The sequence below is a fragment of the Bombyx mandarina genome, chromosome 04, assembly GCF_030267445.1.
Source record: "Bombyx mandarina strain Sakado chromosome 04, ASM3026744v2".
Classification (NCBI taxonomy): Eukaryota; Metazoa; Arthropoda; class Insecta; order Lepidoptera; family Bombycidae; genus Bombyx; species Bombyx mandarina.
In genome coordinates, this window is record NC_143211.1 from 4,988,308 (window position 1) to 5,005,989 (window position 17,682).

At 35.5% G+C, this 17,682-nt stretch overlaps 2 protein-coding genes across 3 annotated transcripts; both read right to left on the minus strand.

Moving 5' to 3' along the window:
- Positions 1–4,099: 4,099 nt before the first annotated feature.
- LOC114245872 (myosin-VIIa) lies at positions 4,100–15,590 on the minus strand. Of its 2 annotated transcripts, XM_089740494.1 has the most exons (12): positions 15,388–15,590; positions 13,520–13,777; positions 11,738–11,922; positions 10,440–11,647; positions 10,114–10,358; positions 9,202–10,038; positions 8,787–9,125; positions 8,495–8,709; positions 6,086–8,409; positions 4,811–5,307; positions 4,467–4,518; positions 4,260–4,396 (listed from the first exon to the last, which is right to left on the minus strand). In XM_089740494.1, exons 1-11 carry the CDS (start codon positions 15,409–15,411, stop codon positions 4,507–4,509), a joined length of 6,144 nt encoding a protein of 2,047 aa, XP_089596620.1. In that variant the 5' UTR covers positions 15,412–15,590; the 3' UTR covers positions 4,260–4,396; positions 4,467–4,506. The 2 variants fall into 2 exon arrangements, with proteins under 2 accessions (XP_089596619.1, XP_089596620.1); XM_089740493.1 differs by lacking the exon at positions 4,467–4,518 and having other exon boundaries at positions 4,100–4,396.
- Positions 15,591–15,641: 51 nt separating this feature from the next.
- Positions 15,642–17,377, minus strand: Rpn8 (regulatory particle non-ATPase 8). Its single transcript, XM_028178210.2, has 2 exons — positions 17,017–17,377; positions 15,642–16,768 (listed from the first exon to the last, which is right to left on the minus strand). Exons 1-2 carry the CDS (start codon positions 17,201–17,203, stop codon positions 15,963–15,965), a joined length of 993 nt encoding a protein of 330 aa, XP_028034011.1. The 5' UTR covers positions 17,204–17,377; the 3' UTR covers positions 15,642–15,962.
- Between the last annotated feature and the right edge of the window lie 305 nt (positions 17,378–17,682).

The following is a 17,682-nucleotide window of genomic DNA, read 5'->3' on the forward strand; positions in this document are numbered from 1 at the left end:
GTCTAAGAAAAACACGTACTCAAAATACGATAACATTCAGCATGCTAGAAATGGGCTGATGGCACTGTACTATGCCATATCTTTATGTTTTGCGGCAAACGACAACTTTAAAAAATCAGTGTAGCAAATTTTAAAAATCGTCATATCGTTTACATGGAAAATTTGAAGCACGAACTCGTCTTAGATTTCACATAATATCTAAATCACATCATCTTTGCACATAACAATATACTTACTTCCTATTAAAGTATACATTCTACAAATACATTCATACTCAACAATATTTAAAATAAAATGAGCCAAGAACGTTTATCGATAAAACCTACTAACATTAAAATCTTCTGGGCAGCACTAAAACCGCCATGTTTTGTGGCCAGATGACGTCACAGTGGCACAATGAAGTAGGAAACCTATGGAAATGAAACGTCAACTAAAATTTCGTGCCGCTGTGACGTCATCTGGCCACAAAACATGGCGGCTTTAGTGCTGTACAAAAGATTTCAATGTTATCAGGTTTTATCGATAAACGTTCTTGGCTCATTTTATTTTAAATATTGTTGAGTATTATTTATTTGTAGAATTTATACTTTAATGGGAAGTAAGTAGGTAAATTGTTATGTGCAAATATGATATGATTTAGATGGGTGAAATCTAAGACAAGTTCGTCCTTCGAATTTGCCAAGTAAACGATATGATGATTTTTAAAAGTTGCTACACTGATTTTATAAAGTTGTCGTTTGTCGCAAAACATAAAGATATGGCGTAGTTCAAAGCCATCAGCCCATTTCTAGCATGCTAAATGTTATCGTATTTTGAGTACGTGTTTTTCTTAGACTATTACAATCTATTTTAATTGTTTTGCTGACTCTAAAGTCCGTAACATAGTACCGCAGCGCACCCCAAGGAAGGTGCGCCGCACCATTTGAATCACTTTCGCTTGAGAGTGTTTCAAATTTTAAACTTATCAAGGGACCGCGTGAAAAAAAAAACACCTACAGAACATTTATTCATTAATTACAAACGTCATTCCTTGTGACTTCCTCTCTAAAATCACTTAATTATTAAATATTTAACAAATTTACAATAGTGTTTTACTCACTGCGGAATAAAACTATTTTATTTAAATAGTTCCGAAGAGATTTTGTCGGTAGCCTTTTTCCCGAAATATCTAAACAGAATGTCTAAATATGTTTTGATGACATATTTTAAAGTGGTATTTATGATTAGTGTCATGATCAATAGATTCCGACCGAAAAATGGATTTTTCGGATGAGGGCTCCATAATGAATTTAAATACATATAGATAATAGTTTTAGGACATCGACTTTCTTGAGATCCTATAAAATACGTTTTAATTATTATTTTTGTATGTTTTAAGCATGATAAATTATGAAATTTTATATAATCAATTATATTAAATCGATATCATAGTCAATAAATAATGTACAACCCAAAACAGACGGCCGAACTGACGTGACAATGACATTTGGCGCGCTAAACATGGCGGATTTTCGGCCTCATTAGACGGAGACGGAGATATTTACGTTTATTCATGTTTCATTTTATGTACGCACTGAAATACTGCTATATTGTTTTCCTGCGAGATAAGTGCTCAGTAAGAACGAGATAGATATATGTTTATGTATGTGCCTTCAAAATGGGTGCTATTTATATAAGCAATTGTACGTATAGAACAATATGTCGTGTCCCTACTATATAGGTCTATGCAGTGGCACGAATTTTGGTTGACGTTTCATTTCCATAGGTTTCCTATTTCATGACGGTATGTGTATACCATAGAGTTTTTTGGTACAATTTTTCGTTATTAAGAAAAGCAAAGGGATCTAAGCCGATACAGCCTTGTCTGTTCTATAAATATACCATAGATTATACACTTAATATATTTGTATACTAATTGAGTAAGGTTTTTTTTAAGGATTTTATGATCAGGTAACTAATATAATAATAACTGGTGAAGTCTTATTTTTTTTTCATATTTTTATGAAAAATGACAATATGGAATGAAATGTTTTTTTTTTTTTTATATAAATAAATATAAATATTTACTAACAATCACGCCACGTTAACTGGTCCCGTGATAAGTTCGTAAAGAACTTGTGTTACAGGTACCAGATAACGGAAATAAATGTAAGATTTTTATTATACACATACGTATATTTAATATACATCCATAACCCTGGAAAATACATTTATATTTATCATACAAATATCTTCCCTTGGCGGGATTCGAACCCGCGACCCCCTTGTGTAGTGACCATGTCACTTACCACTACACCAAACGGCCGTTATGAAATGAAAGAAGATGATTATTAATTTGAGACATTAATCAAGTGGGATGAAATGAAATGAAATGAGATGAGATGATATGGTATGAAATATAATCTCAGTAAAATGGTGGTCATTTACTGAGACTTTTTCAGTGGACTTTTTGGAGGATCCCGAGAAGTTACGTTCAGCGGCTTTGTTTGATTTTCCCACATTTTTGTACTTCCCATATACTAAACAGATAGTAAACCACTATTATTACACATTTAAACCTGAAGAAACACTAAATAGACGTTCCCGCCAAAAAGTCAAGCTATTTCAATAAAATTATGTAGTGGTTCCATTTTTCCAACACGAAAGGCGAAGATATGTTAACATGCAGACCAACATAGATAATACACTTAATATTTTTAAGACAGACCAAAGACCTTTCATGTGCCTATAGCATAGACCTAGGTTTCATACTTCAGTGACCTATAGTCTCTTTAATGAAACATTCATCTGTCATTCTTCTTTTTCTTTTTCGATTTCCTCCAAATAGGTTGAAGTCGTTCTACCAGTCAGCAGTCTCAAATATATTAAGTGCATAATCTATGGTCAGCAGCATTAAGAAAGTAGAGTTGGGTACTTCACTCATGATTTGCCTTATTTAAGTAAATTGAAAGAGTTACTTGAATTTCATCATTGAACCACCTAACGAACCTCTTCACGCTAGTAAGTGAGTGAGAAAAATTTTCGGCGAGGTTATTATCTGTTAACGTGAATCAGATGAATGGAGGGAGTTGAGCCAAGTAGATTGGATATTAACAATGATATTTAAAAAAATCATTGGATATTAAGCTTTATTTAATCGCACTTAAAAATGGTACATAATAGTGTGTCATTATTTTCTTTAATTTTAAATTCGGAGGGAAAGAAAACTATACGTGTGAGGGAGAACAATAATTGCATTTCGGCAGAACGCGAATGAAGTCACGCTAGGCGACGGCATTCACTGCATCCAATTGGAAAACTACCATTAAATAATGGTTAATTACAGACCATAATGCGACTCAGTGACGCACAATGCCGAATTATGCTGAAGCTTAGTTTTTAATTATGCCGCATAATGCGCTCTTGTGCTGTAATTGGAAAACGGCCAGTAGCATTCGGTAACACGAAGCGGGACTCGAGTATTATGCGCGCGCAACACTTGTTCGGCTCACTCGTTCGGCCTCAATCGACTCACCGCACGCGCCTGGACGTGAGTCCAGCAAGCGCTACCTCACCTCAAATGAGGGGTACCTCGCGAGGTAAAATGAGGTGCTCAACCATTTGCTCAACCATACTAATTTAAAAGAGACGAGTCACCCATCACTATAAGAAAGTGAACATGTTACCTAAAAAGATGTTAACATATTACCTGGTAATTCTATCATTAATGCCATCCGGTCATTTAATTAGTTTCGGTTTTTACGAACTAACTACAATAATAATATCTCTAAACACGTTAGAATTGTTTTGCCCCGCATTAATGAACAAGTCTCTAACTCATAAAATTGTTCAAGTCATGACTACCTTCATGTTCTGAGTTGAAATTAAAAGTGTTATGAGAATTCAGTATCTAGAGTAAATAAAAAAATGGGCTAAAGCATTGGTTTCAATAACACTAATGGTGGTGACGCATTTGAGAACAAACCAATTATCATATTAAATTAAAATACTGAAAATTAAAAGATTATTTTTCGTATAAAAAAAGTCACTGCCTATTAGATATAATTTCTAAAAAAGGTAAGTTAACAAACAGGTAGATGCACACAGGTAAAATAAGCAATGTGTTTTACAATAATTTATTAAAATACTACATTTATATTATTATGTAGATGTGTCTAGTTTACAGTATTTATGACTACAAATTAAAATATTTTCATCCTTAACCTCTACTGTTTTGATTTAAAGAAGCACGGAGGACAGCAATGTATGATGAAATAAGATCATCCATTTTGTAGCCAAGCGAAGTTTCGCACAGTATCTTAGTTCCTCTTAAGAAATTTCCCATCGTCATGTGAAAAAATGTGTTTCCAGATGACCAATTAGATAATTGTGAAAAAGGGTGCGTGATCAACACATCCTGCAAAAGAACATAAATATTTCAAACGCGAGACTAGTTTACGAGAAATGATACGTAGCTTTAAACCTACCCTGCAAAGAAGCCAGCCAGAATAGGGTGAAAGAAGGCAGCTAATATGAATTCTGTAGGTACATGACGATAAAATTTAGTAAAAGATTAGGTATTTTATACAATCGGTAATGTATTCTAATATTATTTACATTACATATTACGTATAATTTATTAATTTTATGAAAGCAATGTTCGTTTTGAATGTTTAGTTTAAAATTTAATTTTAAAGTATTTTGGATGTTTAACGTGAACCTACATATAAACACAAGGAGCGAAATCAAAAGATATATAAAGTAAAAAGCGATAAATAAAGCGGTACTAAATCAGAAAAAAAATATATTTTCACTATAAATGTTCACTTACCCGACTTTGTGGATGAACAAGACTAACGCCATTTTTATTTATTCCTACGATTACCATTTCCGGATAAGCAGGGTCTGAAGTCTGCTTGACTTCGAAGAAAGCTGTGCCGAATGTAGGTAACTGATAAATTTTCTTTAAGAATTGTTCTTTAGCTTCGCTTTCAGTCATATTTCCATGTTGCAGGTACGCAGCCACTATTGAAGATTTCCACTGAGAATTCGATTGTATTCGAATCATATCAGAGGGTACAAAATCTTCAAGCAAATGGGATATTTGTGGTAATAATGATTGATCACTACCGAATCTAGCCCTATAAACCAATGCAGCAAGTTCAACGAGGTCCTGCTTTGAAGTCTTATGATATCCTCTCAAGTACTTTGGAAGTTCTTGAGGAAAATAAAAAATTTGATCAGCATTTTTATCTCTACCAGGAACCGTGTTAATCCATAGCTTTTTCATGAAGAATATTTGGTAGTTCATTTGCATTTGTGTTGAACCTGTACAGAAATTATTAATTATGTTTCATGCTTTTTCTATTATACGATGAAATCTACACACATTTGTTCAAATATATAAAGTGCCAAACTCCGTAGTGTAGTGTGGTACTAAATCGAACAAAAAGTTAAAGGATGTTTACTGACTTACTCTACGTACTACTGGTTAAATTTGTTGTGGATGTAAAGAGAAACACACAGAAAAACGAGGTACCAGTAAAGTGTGAGCTTCAACTTTTCACTTATTTTTAAAAAACTTCACTTAAGCTCTTGAGTATAGAGCTCTTTCATTATCTCTAACTAGCTATTGATATGTGTTTTAAAATAAAATTAATGCATCAAGCAAGCGATAATAGCTACAGAGCAAACATGTTTATGCAAAAAAAAACATGGAAGCAATAATTCACCTATTAGTTGACCTGTATCTGAGTTATCTTTTTGTTTCGTTGTTGCAAATAAATAGAATTAATAAGCCGTACGCTATGCCTAAGCATAAGAATTTTTTTATTGCTTAGATGGGTGGACGAGCTCACAGCCCACCTGGTGTTAAGTGGTTACTGGAGCCCATGGACATCTACAACGTAAATGCGCCACTCATCTTGAGATGTAATGTCTCGAGTATAGTTACAACGGCTGCGCCGCCCCACCCACCCTTCAAACCGAAACGCATTACTGCTTCACGGCAGAAATAGGCAGGGTGGTGGTACTTACCCGCGCGGACTCACAAGAGGTCATACCACCAGTAAACGTCCCACATCTTATCTGTGTAAGCTGTACCCACCTCCTCGAACTGGCCGCGTTTGTTTCATCCATTCAACTAATTCATGAACAAAGTCGAAGAAGTAATAGTTTTCTGGGACAGAAAACACCTTGTCCGCTATTTTTACAAACAAACTAAAACCGTCGCTATTCTTCAGATTTAGCCTTCCGGTTATTTGCTCGCACAAGTCCCTCGCTTTTGTAGATGAATCCACCTCGAAAGCTTCATCAGTATCGTCTGGGAAGTATACTTTGTGATATATCTGCATACTTCTATGTTGAATAGCTTCTACCTCTACAACATACGGAGCATACATTCTTGATCCGTATTTTTGTGTTTTAAATAATCGTTTCAAACAGTCTTTGGCTATCGGATGAGGTCGTGTTTTAAGGAATTCAACTAGTTCTTTCATTAAGACTTGGCTACAGGCGAAGACGCCAGTGGCCAACCAAAGCAGCTCCCATCCTCTCTCTTCGCTCAACTGTATTCTATTGTTGGTCAATTGCTTCATTATGTGACAGTATATTTCATCTCGCAATGCGGGTTCCAATATTGCATTTTTAAAGATTTCATCTGTATATTCAGTGGCCGACTTAGGTTTTGGTGCTGGCATGTCTCCCATGTATTTCAAGATTGCGTAATAAGCAGCGATTGCGTTCTTAGATAGTTTCTCATCATCTTGTATTTTTTTTAACAATGGCTTACGTATTGGCTCTCTACTGTGCACCCATAAATCTCCGGCAATAGGTTTCTTAGCGGTAGTTAGTGTTGACTGTTGTGATACCGTTGTATTGACATCATAATTTTCCCTGAAGTATTCCTTCGCGTATTTCTCTAACGTGTGCATCCTCTTTCGTTGCACTGTATTGTATTGGTATGGTTTCTTATCATTGTTTACTGTCCCCTTTTTAAATACTTCGAGTACAGAATTCGAAGGTTTTTCTAATGTTGGCAAAATGTAAACTTGTTCGGTAGGGAATAAACCTTCTTGGCCATTACAAGCTCCATGACCCCATGTGGCATTCATTAAAGTCTCTCCGGTAGAATCATGCAGAAGTGTGATAAGATCACCCTTTTTGAATTGAAGGAAAGATGACGCATCAGCATAACCTTGCGAATCACTCTGGGCCACAACGTATGCAGATCTTCTTTTTAAACCATCAATAATATATATGATTAAGGAACTCATTTCTCCTGCATCAACACTCTGAAATACGAATTCTTCTTGTTGTATTGTTCTGATAGTGACCTTTCCTATGTTTTCCAAGTCAGTATCGTCATCGTAGGCCACATAAGTCACTTCAGAATATGCTATCTCAAGAAGTATATGCTCTAATTGGTCAACAATATATATGCCAGTCCAGTTTACAGCAACGATAATAATGTCTTTACTGATAGCATCGCCTTTTAGTTTAAGAGCTTCGAAGAATCTTGAAAATAACATGGGCCATTTGAGTTTTGCAAAAATGACTATATCTTCCTTACACCTTAAAGGATCTATTTTCGATTTAATATTGGGGCATGAATCAAGTGCTTTTGTTACGAAATGTTCCCATTTCGTTAAGGCTGCATCATTCGATTGAATAAATTGATTCGGGATATAGTTAACAATAACTTTTCTTAAAACATTGGGATCTAGTCGAGAACCGTATTCGATGTAATGTTGTTGAGCAGCTAACATCGCTAAGTCATTTTCTGAATTACATCTATATTCTCCGAACTTCACACCTTTAGCTACTTGGTTATAAATTAAATTAGTCGCTATAGGATCAATGGCGGGATTGTGCCAAGGTGTAAAAACTTCTTTTCTATAGAACAATCTCCATGGTGCGCTCTTTTCGGGAGTGCCATGTTCTTTGGCAAACTGCTCACATTGTGATATCGCATCGCAGATGTGTTCTCCTTCGCTACCCAACGAAAGTACTTTATCATACAAAGTTATGTACAGTGAAAAACCAAAAGTGTCTGTTAAACCAATATTGTCTGCTATCTGTTGACATATTTCTTCCGACGTAGATGCTGAATCCGATTGCACAGTTTTAATTGACTCGTCCATCAGAGTGACGGTCAGTAAAATCGGTTTCTTAGTTTTAGTTGCCTGTAGTTCTAGCCAACTGGGTGGTTGGGTTCTGGGACCGTTCTTAAATGTCCTTACCAGTCTACCTTCACAATATGGTGCGTAGCCTGGTGGTCCTGCGCGAATGAAAGAGCGTAGGTATTTCACAAATCTCTCCGAGGGTGGGAAGCAACCAACGCATAGCGACAAAAGTATCCAACCACGAGCATGTGATGTTTTTGATGGATTGTTCGTTAATTGTTTACAGAGTTGACAAAATATTTCATCTCTGTAATATAAAAGCATTTAAATTAATATATTCTAGTTCCGAGAAGCTTAGTTAAGAATCGGAAGAAAGAAAAAACCTCACTAACCTTAGCTCTTTTCTGATAATTCCATGACCTATAATGAAATGAAGTTTTTCTAAGTTCGTACTGCGTCGCGAATTCAACCAATGACTGTACATTTCATTGGTTGTTTCGTCATTTAATAAGTTTTTGATAAATACTTCATTTAATTTAGATTGCCTCTTCAGGGTTTTGGAAACCAATCGACTTTTATTTTGACTTCCATCTTTGATCAGCATTTCCTTAAAATGATAAGAAAACTTATTTTACTAATATATTCAAATGAGTATTACTTAGACTTTAAAAAAAAGTTAAATACCTCAAATTCTTTGCTTTTCTGAAAAGCTCGGCCAATAGTATCAGTTAACTTAGTCATAACAGGAATATTATCAATTTTATCGTCAACATATTTAGGTTCAGCCAAATCACCCATAAATCTTAGTATCGTTATCCACAGTGCTTGAGACGCAACTTTATCCATTGGTGACGGTAGCTCTAATAGTGAGTGTCTCAAAGGTTTGCGGGAATATTGGTGACTTGTATTCCCAGAGAAATATGTCGCCGCAAATTTCCTGAAGTTGAATTCATCAAACTGTTCTTCTTCGTATTCTTGTGGCATTGGAATTATTGACGACATTTCAGGCTTAGCTGTCGAAGTCTGTAAAATAAGTAGCATTGTTATTCGTAACTATTAAAATGCTGTTTTTAAATAAGGCATTTTAAGCTTTACTTACAACACCAAATCCGGCTCCACGCACAGTTCCACCAGGTGTTGAACTATCTTTAAGGAAACCGAAAACATCATCTACGTATCTATCATCAATAGCTGAGATGTTCTGTTCGTTATCATCCACAGGAATTTCTTTTACTATCCAAATGGACCTTAACAGCTCAGTAAACTTCTTTTCGTGATCATCTGCGATAAATTGTTCGTCCTTTCCAGATTTTTCTAATTTTTCTTTTTCGGATTTAAGTTGTAACAATTTAGCTTTTATTAAGGTTCCTTTTTCTTTTACTAACTTTCTAATGAGGTAGCCTCTACAATGCGCCTGTAAGTTTCTGAAGAAGCTTCTCAAGTGTAAGAATGTGCGTCTCAGTTCCCTTGATTTAATAACGGCTTGAATACGAGAGTACCCTCTTCGCATTACAAGGAATCTATGGCGTAAACCACGGGCACGATAATGTTTCTGAATTGTTATAGCGGCAGCCCTCATCTTCAAGAATCTCCTTCTGCAAATAAACCGTCTTGCGTTCGCTTGGACTCTAATGACAGCTGTTGTAAATATAGTGTGCCGCAATTCTTCAAGTAAGTAATCATGTGTATCTTTCAAAAACACTTTAGTGTGTCCAAGTCGGAATTCTTGATCTTTTAAAACTTCAGTACAAATCTTTTTTGTAGCACTTTTACAATCTGTTCTTTCCGCGGGCGGTATTCCAGGTATTAAAAATCGGTAACGATGAACAAATGAGACGTAGGTATATCGTATTGGGTAACCAGCCTGTCGAATTTTTGCAGTTTCCATTAAACCTGCATACCTTAGCTGTCTCACACAGAGCGCTTTATCAAAAACCTGTAAACACAATACAAATATAAGCTTTAAATGTTAGTCTGAATTTAGTAGATTAATAGAAATAAATACACATACCCTTGGTTTTTTCAGTTCATTTGGTTTTATACACCTAACGAAAAATGGATGACATGCGTATAAATTTTTCATAAGAGTATCAAGTGAAGCTTTGAATTGATTACTCAGAGAAATCGTTTTTCGACTACTATTGCGCGTTTCAGTGAATTCTGATGCGAATAATCCTTTAAGGAATTGATTATTCGAATCAAACATAATTTCCTTTACGTCTGTTGTAAGCAAATCTCTGTTTTTGTCCAAAAATCCTGCAAATTAATCAGAACGTAACAAGCAATGTGAAATAAATTTGAAAATCACATACTTTATTGTATTTAACGCTTATTTACCTGCAACCTCATAAAACACGGCTCCAGCAAAGTGCCTAACGCCAAATCTATGTTCACGGGAAGATTTTGCAGCTATATAACAATTCTTATTACTGTGATTACTATTTAATTTTGATAATAGTGTGATATCTGTCCCCTTAGGAAACCGTGACTCTTCATCTATGAGCGCTAATAAATTCATTGGTCTCATTCCGATCATGTTCAGATTTTCTTGATTATCAACGTAATTGATATTTGTCCATGTAATACCTTCTTTTTCGTACTGTTCTTGTTCAAGTTTGAAAATATGCTTGACAAAGAATTGTTGTAAGTTTTCATTTGCGTAATTGATGCACAGTTGTTCAAAACTGTTAGAATCAAAGTTTTCAAAACCAAAAATATCCAAAATTCCAACCGATCCACTTGTCAATTGTTGGTCTTTGTGCAGTGTTTTATTAATAGTATCCACGATATACTCGAATATATGCCCGTAAATGGCTTTTACAAGTGCGTCTCTACTTTCGATGGCAGAAGCCACTGTTAATGTAGAAACAACTTTTTCTCCGTGAGCAACAAAAGTTTTCCTGGTCAATGCCTCACATAAATCAGTTTTGTTTACGCCCAAAAGCGTAGCTATTCTATTTGCGTTCACAGCATCTACTACTTCTGAAGACTCGATATTATTAACGTTAAATGATTTAAACTTTAAATTTCCTAAATGTAAGATCGCGGCGAGTAAACTAAAAATTGACCACACATCGTTTTCAGGAAAATTGAGTACTTTAAAGGCTGAACGTATATCTGAAAATTCTAAGCCATCGTTTCTGCCATCACAGGTCAACATATTCCCAGAATTTAAATATGTAAAATCATTAGAACGACTCAAATCTAGCCTTTTTTTTTCATCAGCCGAAAGCCCACTGACGAGGGAATAAAATATATGATAGTTCCTTTCCCCTTTATTCTGAAATACTATACGTGACTTTTCTAATAAATATTGATCAATATTCCCGCCTTCAATGATACCTTTTCTGTTAAAATAAATGTTCACATATTTCCCAAATCTCGATGAATTGTCGTTTTTAACTGTTTTAGCATTTCCAAAAGCTTCAAGGATAGGATTGGTTTCTTGAATTTGTTGTTCAATCCAAGAGTGTTTTCCGCTAGCTGCTGCTAAGTATTGTAACAATAGCTTAGTGCTTTCAGTTTTTCCAGCTCCACTTTCTCCACTAAAATTTAATGGCAATATAAATAGTTGTGCGATTATTGTGTAAGTAATGATGATGATGATGTCAATTAATTATACCATTTTGTTTTACCTGATAACTATGCACTGGTTGGAAGAAGTCTCGATCAATTTCCTGTAAGAATTGTCTCCTATGGCAAAAATGTGTGGTGGTATATCTCCAATTTGACTGTTTTGATAGAAGTGTATCTGATCCATGGTATAAATTGGTAGAATTTCATATGGATTAATAGCTATTAACATGGAACCCGTATATGTCTGAAAAAATTATGCATATATTCTTAAGAGCAATGATGTTATAGTAATATATAGTTTTTACTATAACATCATTGCTTAAGAGCATATTATTATATTCTTAAGATTCGCATATAAATACAGACACATTTACACGTGTGTTTGCCTTTTAACGCTGAAGCGATTTTGATGAATACGTTTTTGTTTGAGTGGCTCCTGGGTGATCTACATATTATGTTTAGGACACGGCAACTGACGACGTGATTGGATTCCAGAACATTTTTATCAGGGTACTGTGGTTACGAGTATATCTATCGGGCCGGTTGTTCTACGTATAAATAAATATAGATTTTTTATCAACAAGAAAATTAAGTTAGATTTTATTTCATAATATGGAAGATATCGCGCTTAACAAAAAGACTTGGCACCGTACTCATTATAGCCGTCTAGGATTTACTTTTAAATCTAGATTATGTTTCGATGTGCTCTCAAATATTTTTTACTGTAATGTACTCCAACTGAATTTCAAACGACCAAACCTATTCTTATTATTTTATTAAGCTAATTAAAGGGAAATCCTCTTATCGTAGGTTATCTACAATTTAAAAGGGAGTAAGTAAATTGTATAACGCTTAATAGAAAACATTAAGCCGTAACTGATAAGAGTTGCAGAAACGCACAAAGGTTGATTGTTTTTCGAATTTGAATAATCTATACTTATATATATATATATATTATATTATATATTATATTATTATAAAGAGGAAAGATTTGTTTGTTTGTTTGTATAGAATAGGCTCCGAAACTACTGAACCGATTTGAAAAATTCTTTCACTGTATGGAACCTACACTATTCCCGAGTGACATAGGCTATAATATAATAATATTTTGAAAAAAAATATGGATCCTTATTAAAACTCCAATAATGTAACCCAAGATGAAAAAAAATTACCTAAAATATTCTTTACATCGCGTGTTGCGAAAACTATTGATGATAGAATAAAATAATGCACAACCACTTTGTAGAATACATTACTATCTACAAAAAGAGTCACGACAGCATATTATTATGTCTAACTAATAAAGCTATGTCGCAATAAGTGTTCTTTTATTTTAAAAAATAAAACAACGTCAAATATCGTTGAATTTTTTTTGTTAAAGACCTGAGTGGAGCCGGGGCGGGCCGCTAGTAAATCAATAAACGTAGTTTAGCATATTAACTACAATTTATTATATTAACGACATCTTTTATTGTATCTTCATAGGGTAGCAAGTTTAGAGCCCGCCTAATCATAAATGTTCAGTGATGCTCATAGACATTAACAATGTCAGAAATAGGTTGTATGTTTCCTACCACTTTTTTTCATTTTTAAAGCTTTTTAATGAAGAGCATGTTATAGCACTCAGGAAACAATGTAGGAAACAATGTGTTAATTTCTGAGTCAGATGGTATATAAAAAATGTGATCTCTGGAAAGGCACTGTCCGTAAGTGAACGCGGTTCCAAGCAGTAGGGATAAATTGTTTCGATTGTAGAAGTGCGATGGCAACGCGTATTTGACGAATGTTCTCCGATAATTACTCAAAGGGATCGTTAGACGAAATCACTCTAAATAACTTACATAAATCAATTGCTCATTATATCTTAAATGTAGATTTCGGAGTATCGTATATTCCTGGAGTTCGCCAAGAGTTATCATGTCTTCCACTCCACAAATTGACGTCGCATGAAGAGGTTTGATGACGTCATGCACCGTGGTCGAGAACACTTTGCCATCATCATCCTGAACCTGGATCCTGTCGCCGGAACTGTTTAAGATTTTGACCGCCACTGGAATGTCAAATTCTGACCTTCCTTGTGGCTTTATCCAAACCAGGTCCTGAAATGTTAGGTAAGTAGGTATATTTTTACTGGTGGTAGGACCTCTTGTGAGTCCGCGCGGGTGGGTACCACCACCCTGCCTATTTCTGCCGTGAAGCAGTAATGCGTTTCGGTTTGAAGGGTGGGGCAGCCGTCGTTACTATACTTGAGACCTTAGAACTTGTATCTCAAGGTGGATGGCGCATTTACGTTGTGGATGTCTATGGGCTCCAGTAACCACTTAACATCAGGTGGGCTGTGAGCTCGTCCACCCATCTAAGCAATAAAAAATAAAATTAAAAAAATTACATATTCGTTTTCTTTACATTAATATTCTCATAAGTGCCCAAATAGTTAGTTGTTTTAAATAAATTGGCAAGTGAAAGAGCCCCCGAACCTGAGCCATGAGGTCTAAGTCTGAATTAAGAATTCAATCACTCCAAGGACGCCTGATTGATACAATGCCAGGCGAAAAAGGATTCTACGTCGATCATCGCGGTCGCGGGCCCATCTGGCTGCCTCTGATGTTTCGGGATACCCCGTTAGGTCAGAACAAGCCTGCAAGGTGGAAACGTGGTGGAACCTACAAATGGCCTCTGATTTGTATCAGCTTTTTTGTATGCTCAAGTAGCGGTGACGCGCTGCGCTCGAATGCTCTCTCCTAGTCCCGAATCGCCACCAAGGAGGCCGCCTTCTATACGGGCTAGGACTGGGTACGTGCCCCTATGACCCCGGTTCGTCGGCAGCGGGTCTGTGCGGAGAGAGAGCTTTCTCTCTTACGCTTCGCCCCCTTCTGTGAGATGCTGGACACGCACAAGTCAAACATTTCCTTGCAGGACTTATCTCTGTTAAGCATCTTAGCCACGATCGGCAGCAATAAAATCGATCCTATTCAAGCGATGAGGACACGACGCTGTTCCCCCAGACGAAATACGCAGTAAGCATGTAGTCCGTCGTATCAGTATTATATCGTTGACGCTTTGGGAGGGCCAACGTTGGCGCTCTTTCCGTAGCGCCAAAGCGGTGCGTGTAACAAACGAAGCAACCTTGACCGTTGCGCAAATTATAATTTTTGAATCATTCGTGACCATATGTTAAGTATGTATTTCATTAGAAAGATGCCGGAGGCAACAATACCAGCATAGTTCCATCGCATTAGATGCATTTTTTTATTGCTTAGATGGGTGGACGAGCTCACAGCCCACCTGGTGTTAAGTGGTTACTGGAGCCCATAGACAACTACAACGTAAATGCGCCACCCACCTTGAGACATAAGTTCTAAGGTCTCAGTATAGTTACAACGGCTGCCCCACCCTTCAAGCCGAAACGCATTACTGATTCACGGCAGAAATAGGCGAGGTGTTGGTACCTACCCGTGCGGACTCATAAGAGGTCCTACCACCAGTAAATGTATACTTAATGCATAGCTGATTTATATTTCTCACTCACGATTTTTTTGCTTGAGACAGAAATTGATTTAAGAAACGAAAATAAAACTCATTTTGTCGTAATCAGTGCACATTAAACAATTTAAAGATACGTGATTAAAAAATTGAGGACGTCGAATGACTAAGCTTTTCTAATAAGAATTTAACTTTAAATAATGTAACTTTCGAAAATTATACATACCGAAAGCCGAATTCGGTCAGTCATCTTGAATTTTTGAGATTCACATCAACAATAAATGCACATATTCTAGCTTACACCCACAAGTATCGCGTAACATCACCATGAAGACTGACTTTTATCAATTTCATAGATTGTATTATCAAAATTTGATAGCAAGGTGGACATATCATAAATGTATAAAGATAAATTATCAATGAACCATCCTAATACGAATATCTGTATACCAAACTGCTACACAAAAAAAAAACAGTAAAGAAAGGATGAATGTTATTTATTTTATCTTCACAATAGCTAATTACTACATCAAAGTGTCTGGAATTGCAGCTTTAGAGAAATATAATGTTATTTGGTTGCTCTTGCATATAAATATCTAAACAGATTACTTAATTTTTTAAAAATTTACATGCACATGTCCAGGGAAAAATAAAGTTACTTATTTTAATAAAATAGAGAAAACAAAAGTGCAAAACTCAGATGACATTAAGAACCTTGGAGCATTGAACAAAGAAAGAAAAAGAACTTTATTGAAATTTATTCATAATAGAGAAATAAAAACTTAAGTTAATTTATATAAACTATTTTTTCTTCTCTTCTTTATCTTTCTTTTCTACTTTCGCCTTTTCATCTGTTTTTTTATCATCTTTTTCATCTTTTTTTTCTTTTTTATCTTTCTCATCTTTCTTTCCTTCCTCTGCATCTCTATTTGTAATTTTATTGTTGATCAAATTGTGTAATGCTATTATGGATCTCACTAAAGCAGCTAAATATACCACAAGTGATTGATCATTGGTTTTGACATACAAATTATCAATGAAATTATCATTAGCAATATCTGGCAGCAAATTGAAGATGTCTTGCAACTGGTAAATAATCTGGTGGTTCATTGGCAAGGAGCCCTGCCCAACCTGAACAAGGTAATCTCTAATTTCTGTCAATTGTGAGTGAAGACCTTTTAAGCCGAGCAACTGGTTAGTGATACGCTGTGAAAGACTGCCCACAGTGGTATCCTTGATATCTCTTAACAAATGCTCTACTCCCACTTCTTCAGCCTCCTCTGCACCAATTTCACTTGGAACATGTTCAAAGGTCCTCGAAGTTGGTGTACCATCATCGTGTACTTCCTCTACTGCTTGGTACGCTTCAGTCGGTAGACCAAGATCTTTAGGTTTAGCATCAATAATTACAAGCACTGAATTTGGGCAATAACGCCTAATTAACTCATTTATTGCTATGTCATTCTGATGAAGTTTAGGTCCTGTGTGGTACCAGCCAACAACTTTTTCCCTGGCATTAACCTTTTTGAACATACCATACATGTTCTCTAAGTAATCATGGTCAAGGAACCAGACAGATTTGTCTTTGTCGTCTTCATCAAACGGCACTGAAATAGATATAATTTTGTATTTTTCAGATTAATTTAGAAAAAGTAAGAGTTCATCGTCTAAGACATTACGTGCACAGTGGAAATTAATATGTACATATTACTTAATGACATGATCATTGAATATTAAAAATATAAATAATCTATTATTTGTAGTTTAGAGTGATAGAAAGTTGCAATTTCAGGAATACAATGAACAAGTTATTTTAAACCAAAGAGTACTTACGAGACAATAATTTTATACTAACCTGCGAAGCTGTTCGATACGTCTAAGACACCCTTGGCTCTCCAACAACCCAATAGAACACCGACTACTCGTTTCTGATTCCCGATTTTACTCATGCGGTTAAAATGGTCCACGACACTGAGCAACACTAACGGATGAACCACCACTTTGGTGGTTACTTTCGTGGTGGCTACTTCTTGACTAGGCATCTTTATGATCTTTACGTAAGTATTTTTACTTATATATTCGGGATTTGTTGCTGTTCTATTTTATATTACAAAGTTATTATTCATTAAACTACACGAAATTAGAGTAACATATTATTATTTACTATGTCGGCTCGGCAAGTTAAAATTTGACAGTCATTCTCATGTAGTTTTAATAATTATTGTACAGTCATTGGTAGCTCGACTTTTAGCCAATTTCATTTCTCCGCCTCTCCATTCTATAATAACTAGTAGTGATCTGTGAAATAGAGTTATTTATTTACTTACATAAACTTAGCTTTTTCTTTTCATACTGCTAATCTATACAGGTCATAAAAACTAAAGTGGTAACTTACTGGTGGTAGGACCTCTTGTGAGTCCGCGCGGGTAGGTGTAGGTGTAGGTGCATATTTCTGCCGTGAAGCAGTAATGCGTTTCGATTTGAAGGGTTAGCAGCCGTTGTAACTATACTCGAGACCTTA

Coding starts and splice junctions, on each gene's coding strand:
- LOC114245872 (XM_089740493.1), bottom strand. CDS start 15,411: ATGACTGACCGAATTCGGCTTTCG. Junction 13,778..15,387: donor CTGACCGAATTCGGCTTTCG/GTATGTATAATT, acceptor CTAACATTTCAG/GACCTGGTTTGGATAAAGCC. Junction 11,923..13,519: donor ATAATGAGCAATTGATTTAT/GTAAGTTATTTA, acceptor TAATTTTTTCAG/ACATATACGGGTTCCATGTT.
- Rpn8 (XM_028178210.2), bottom strand. CDS start 17,203: ATGCCTAGTCAAGAAGTAGCCACCACGAAAGTAACCACCAAAGTGGTG. Junction 16,769..17,016: donor CGTATCGAACAGCTTCGCAG/GTTAGTATAAAA, acceptor TATCTATTTCAG/TGCCGTTTGATGAAGACGAC.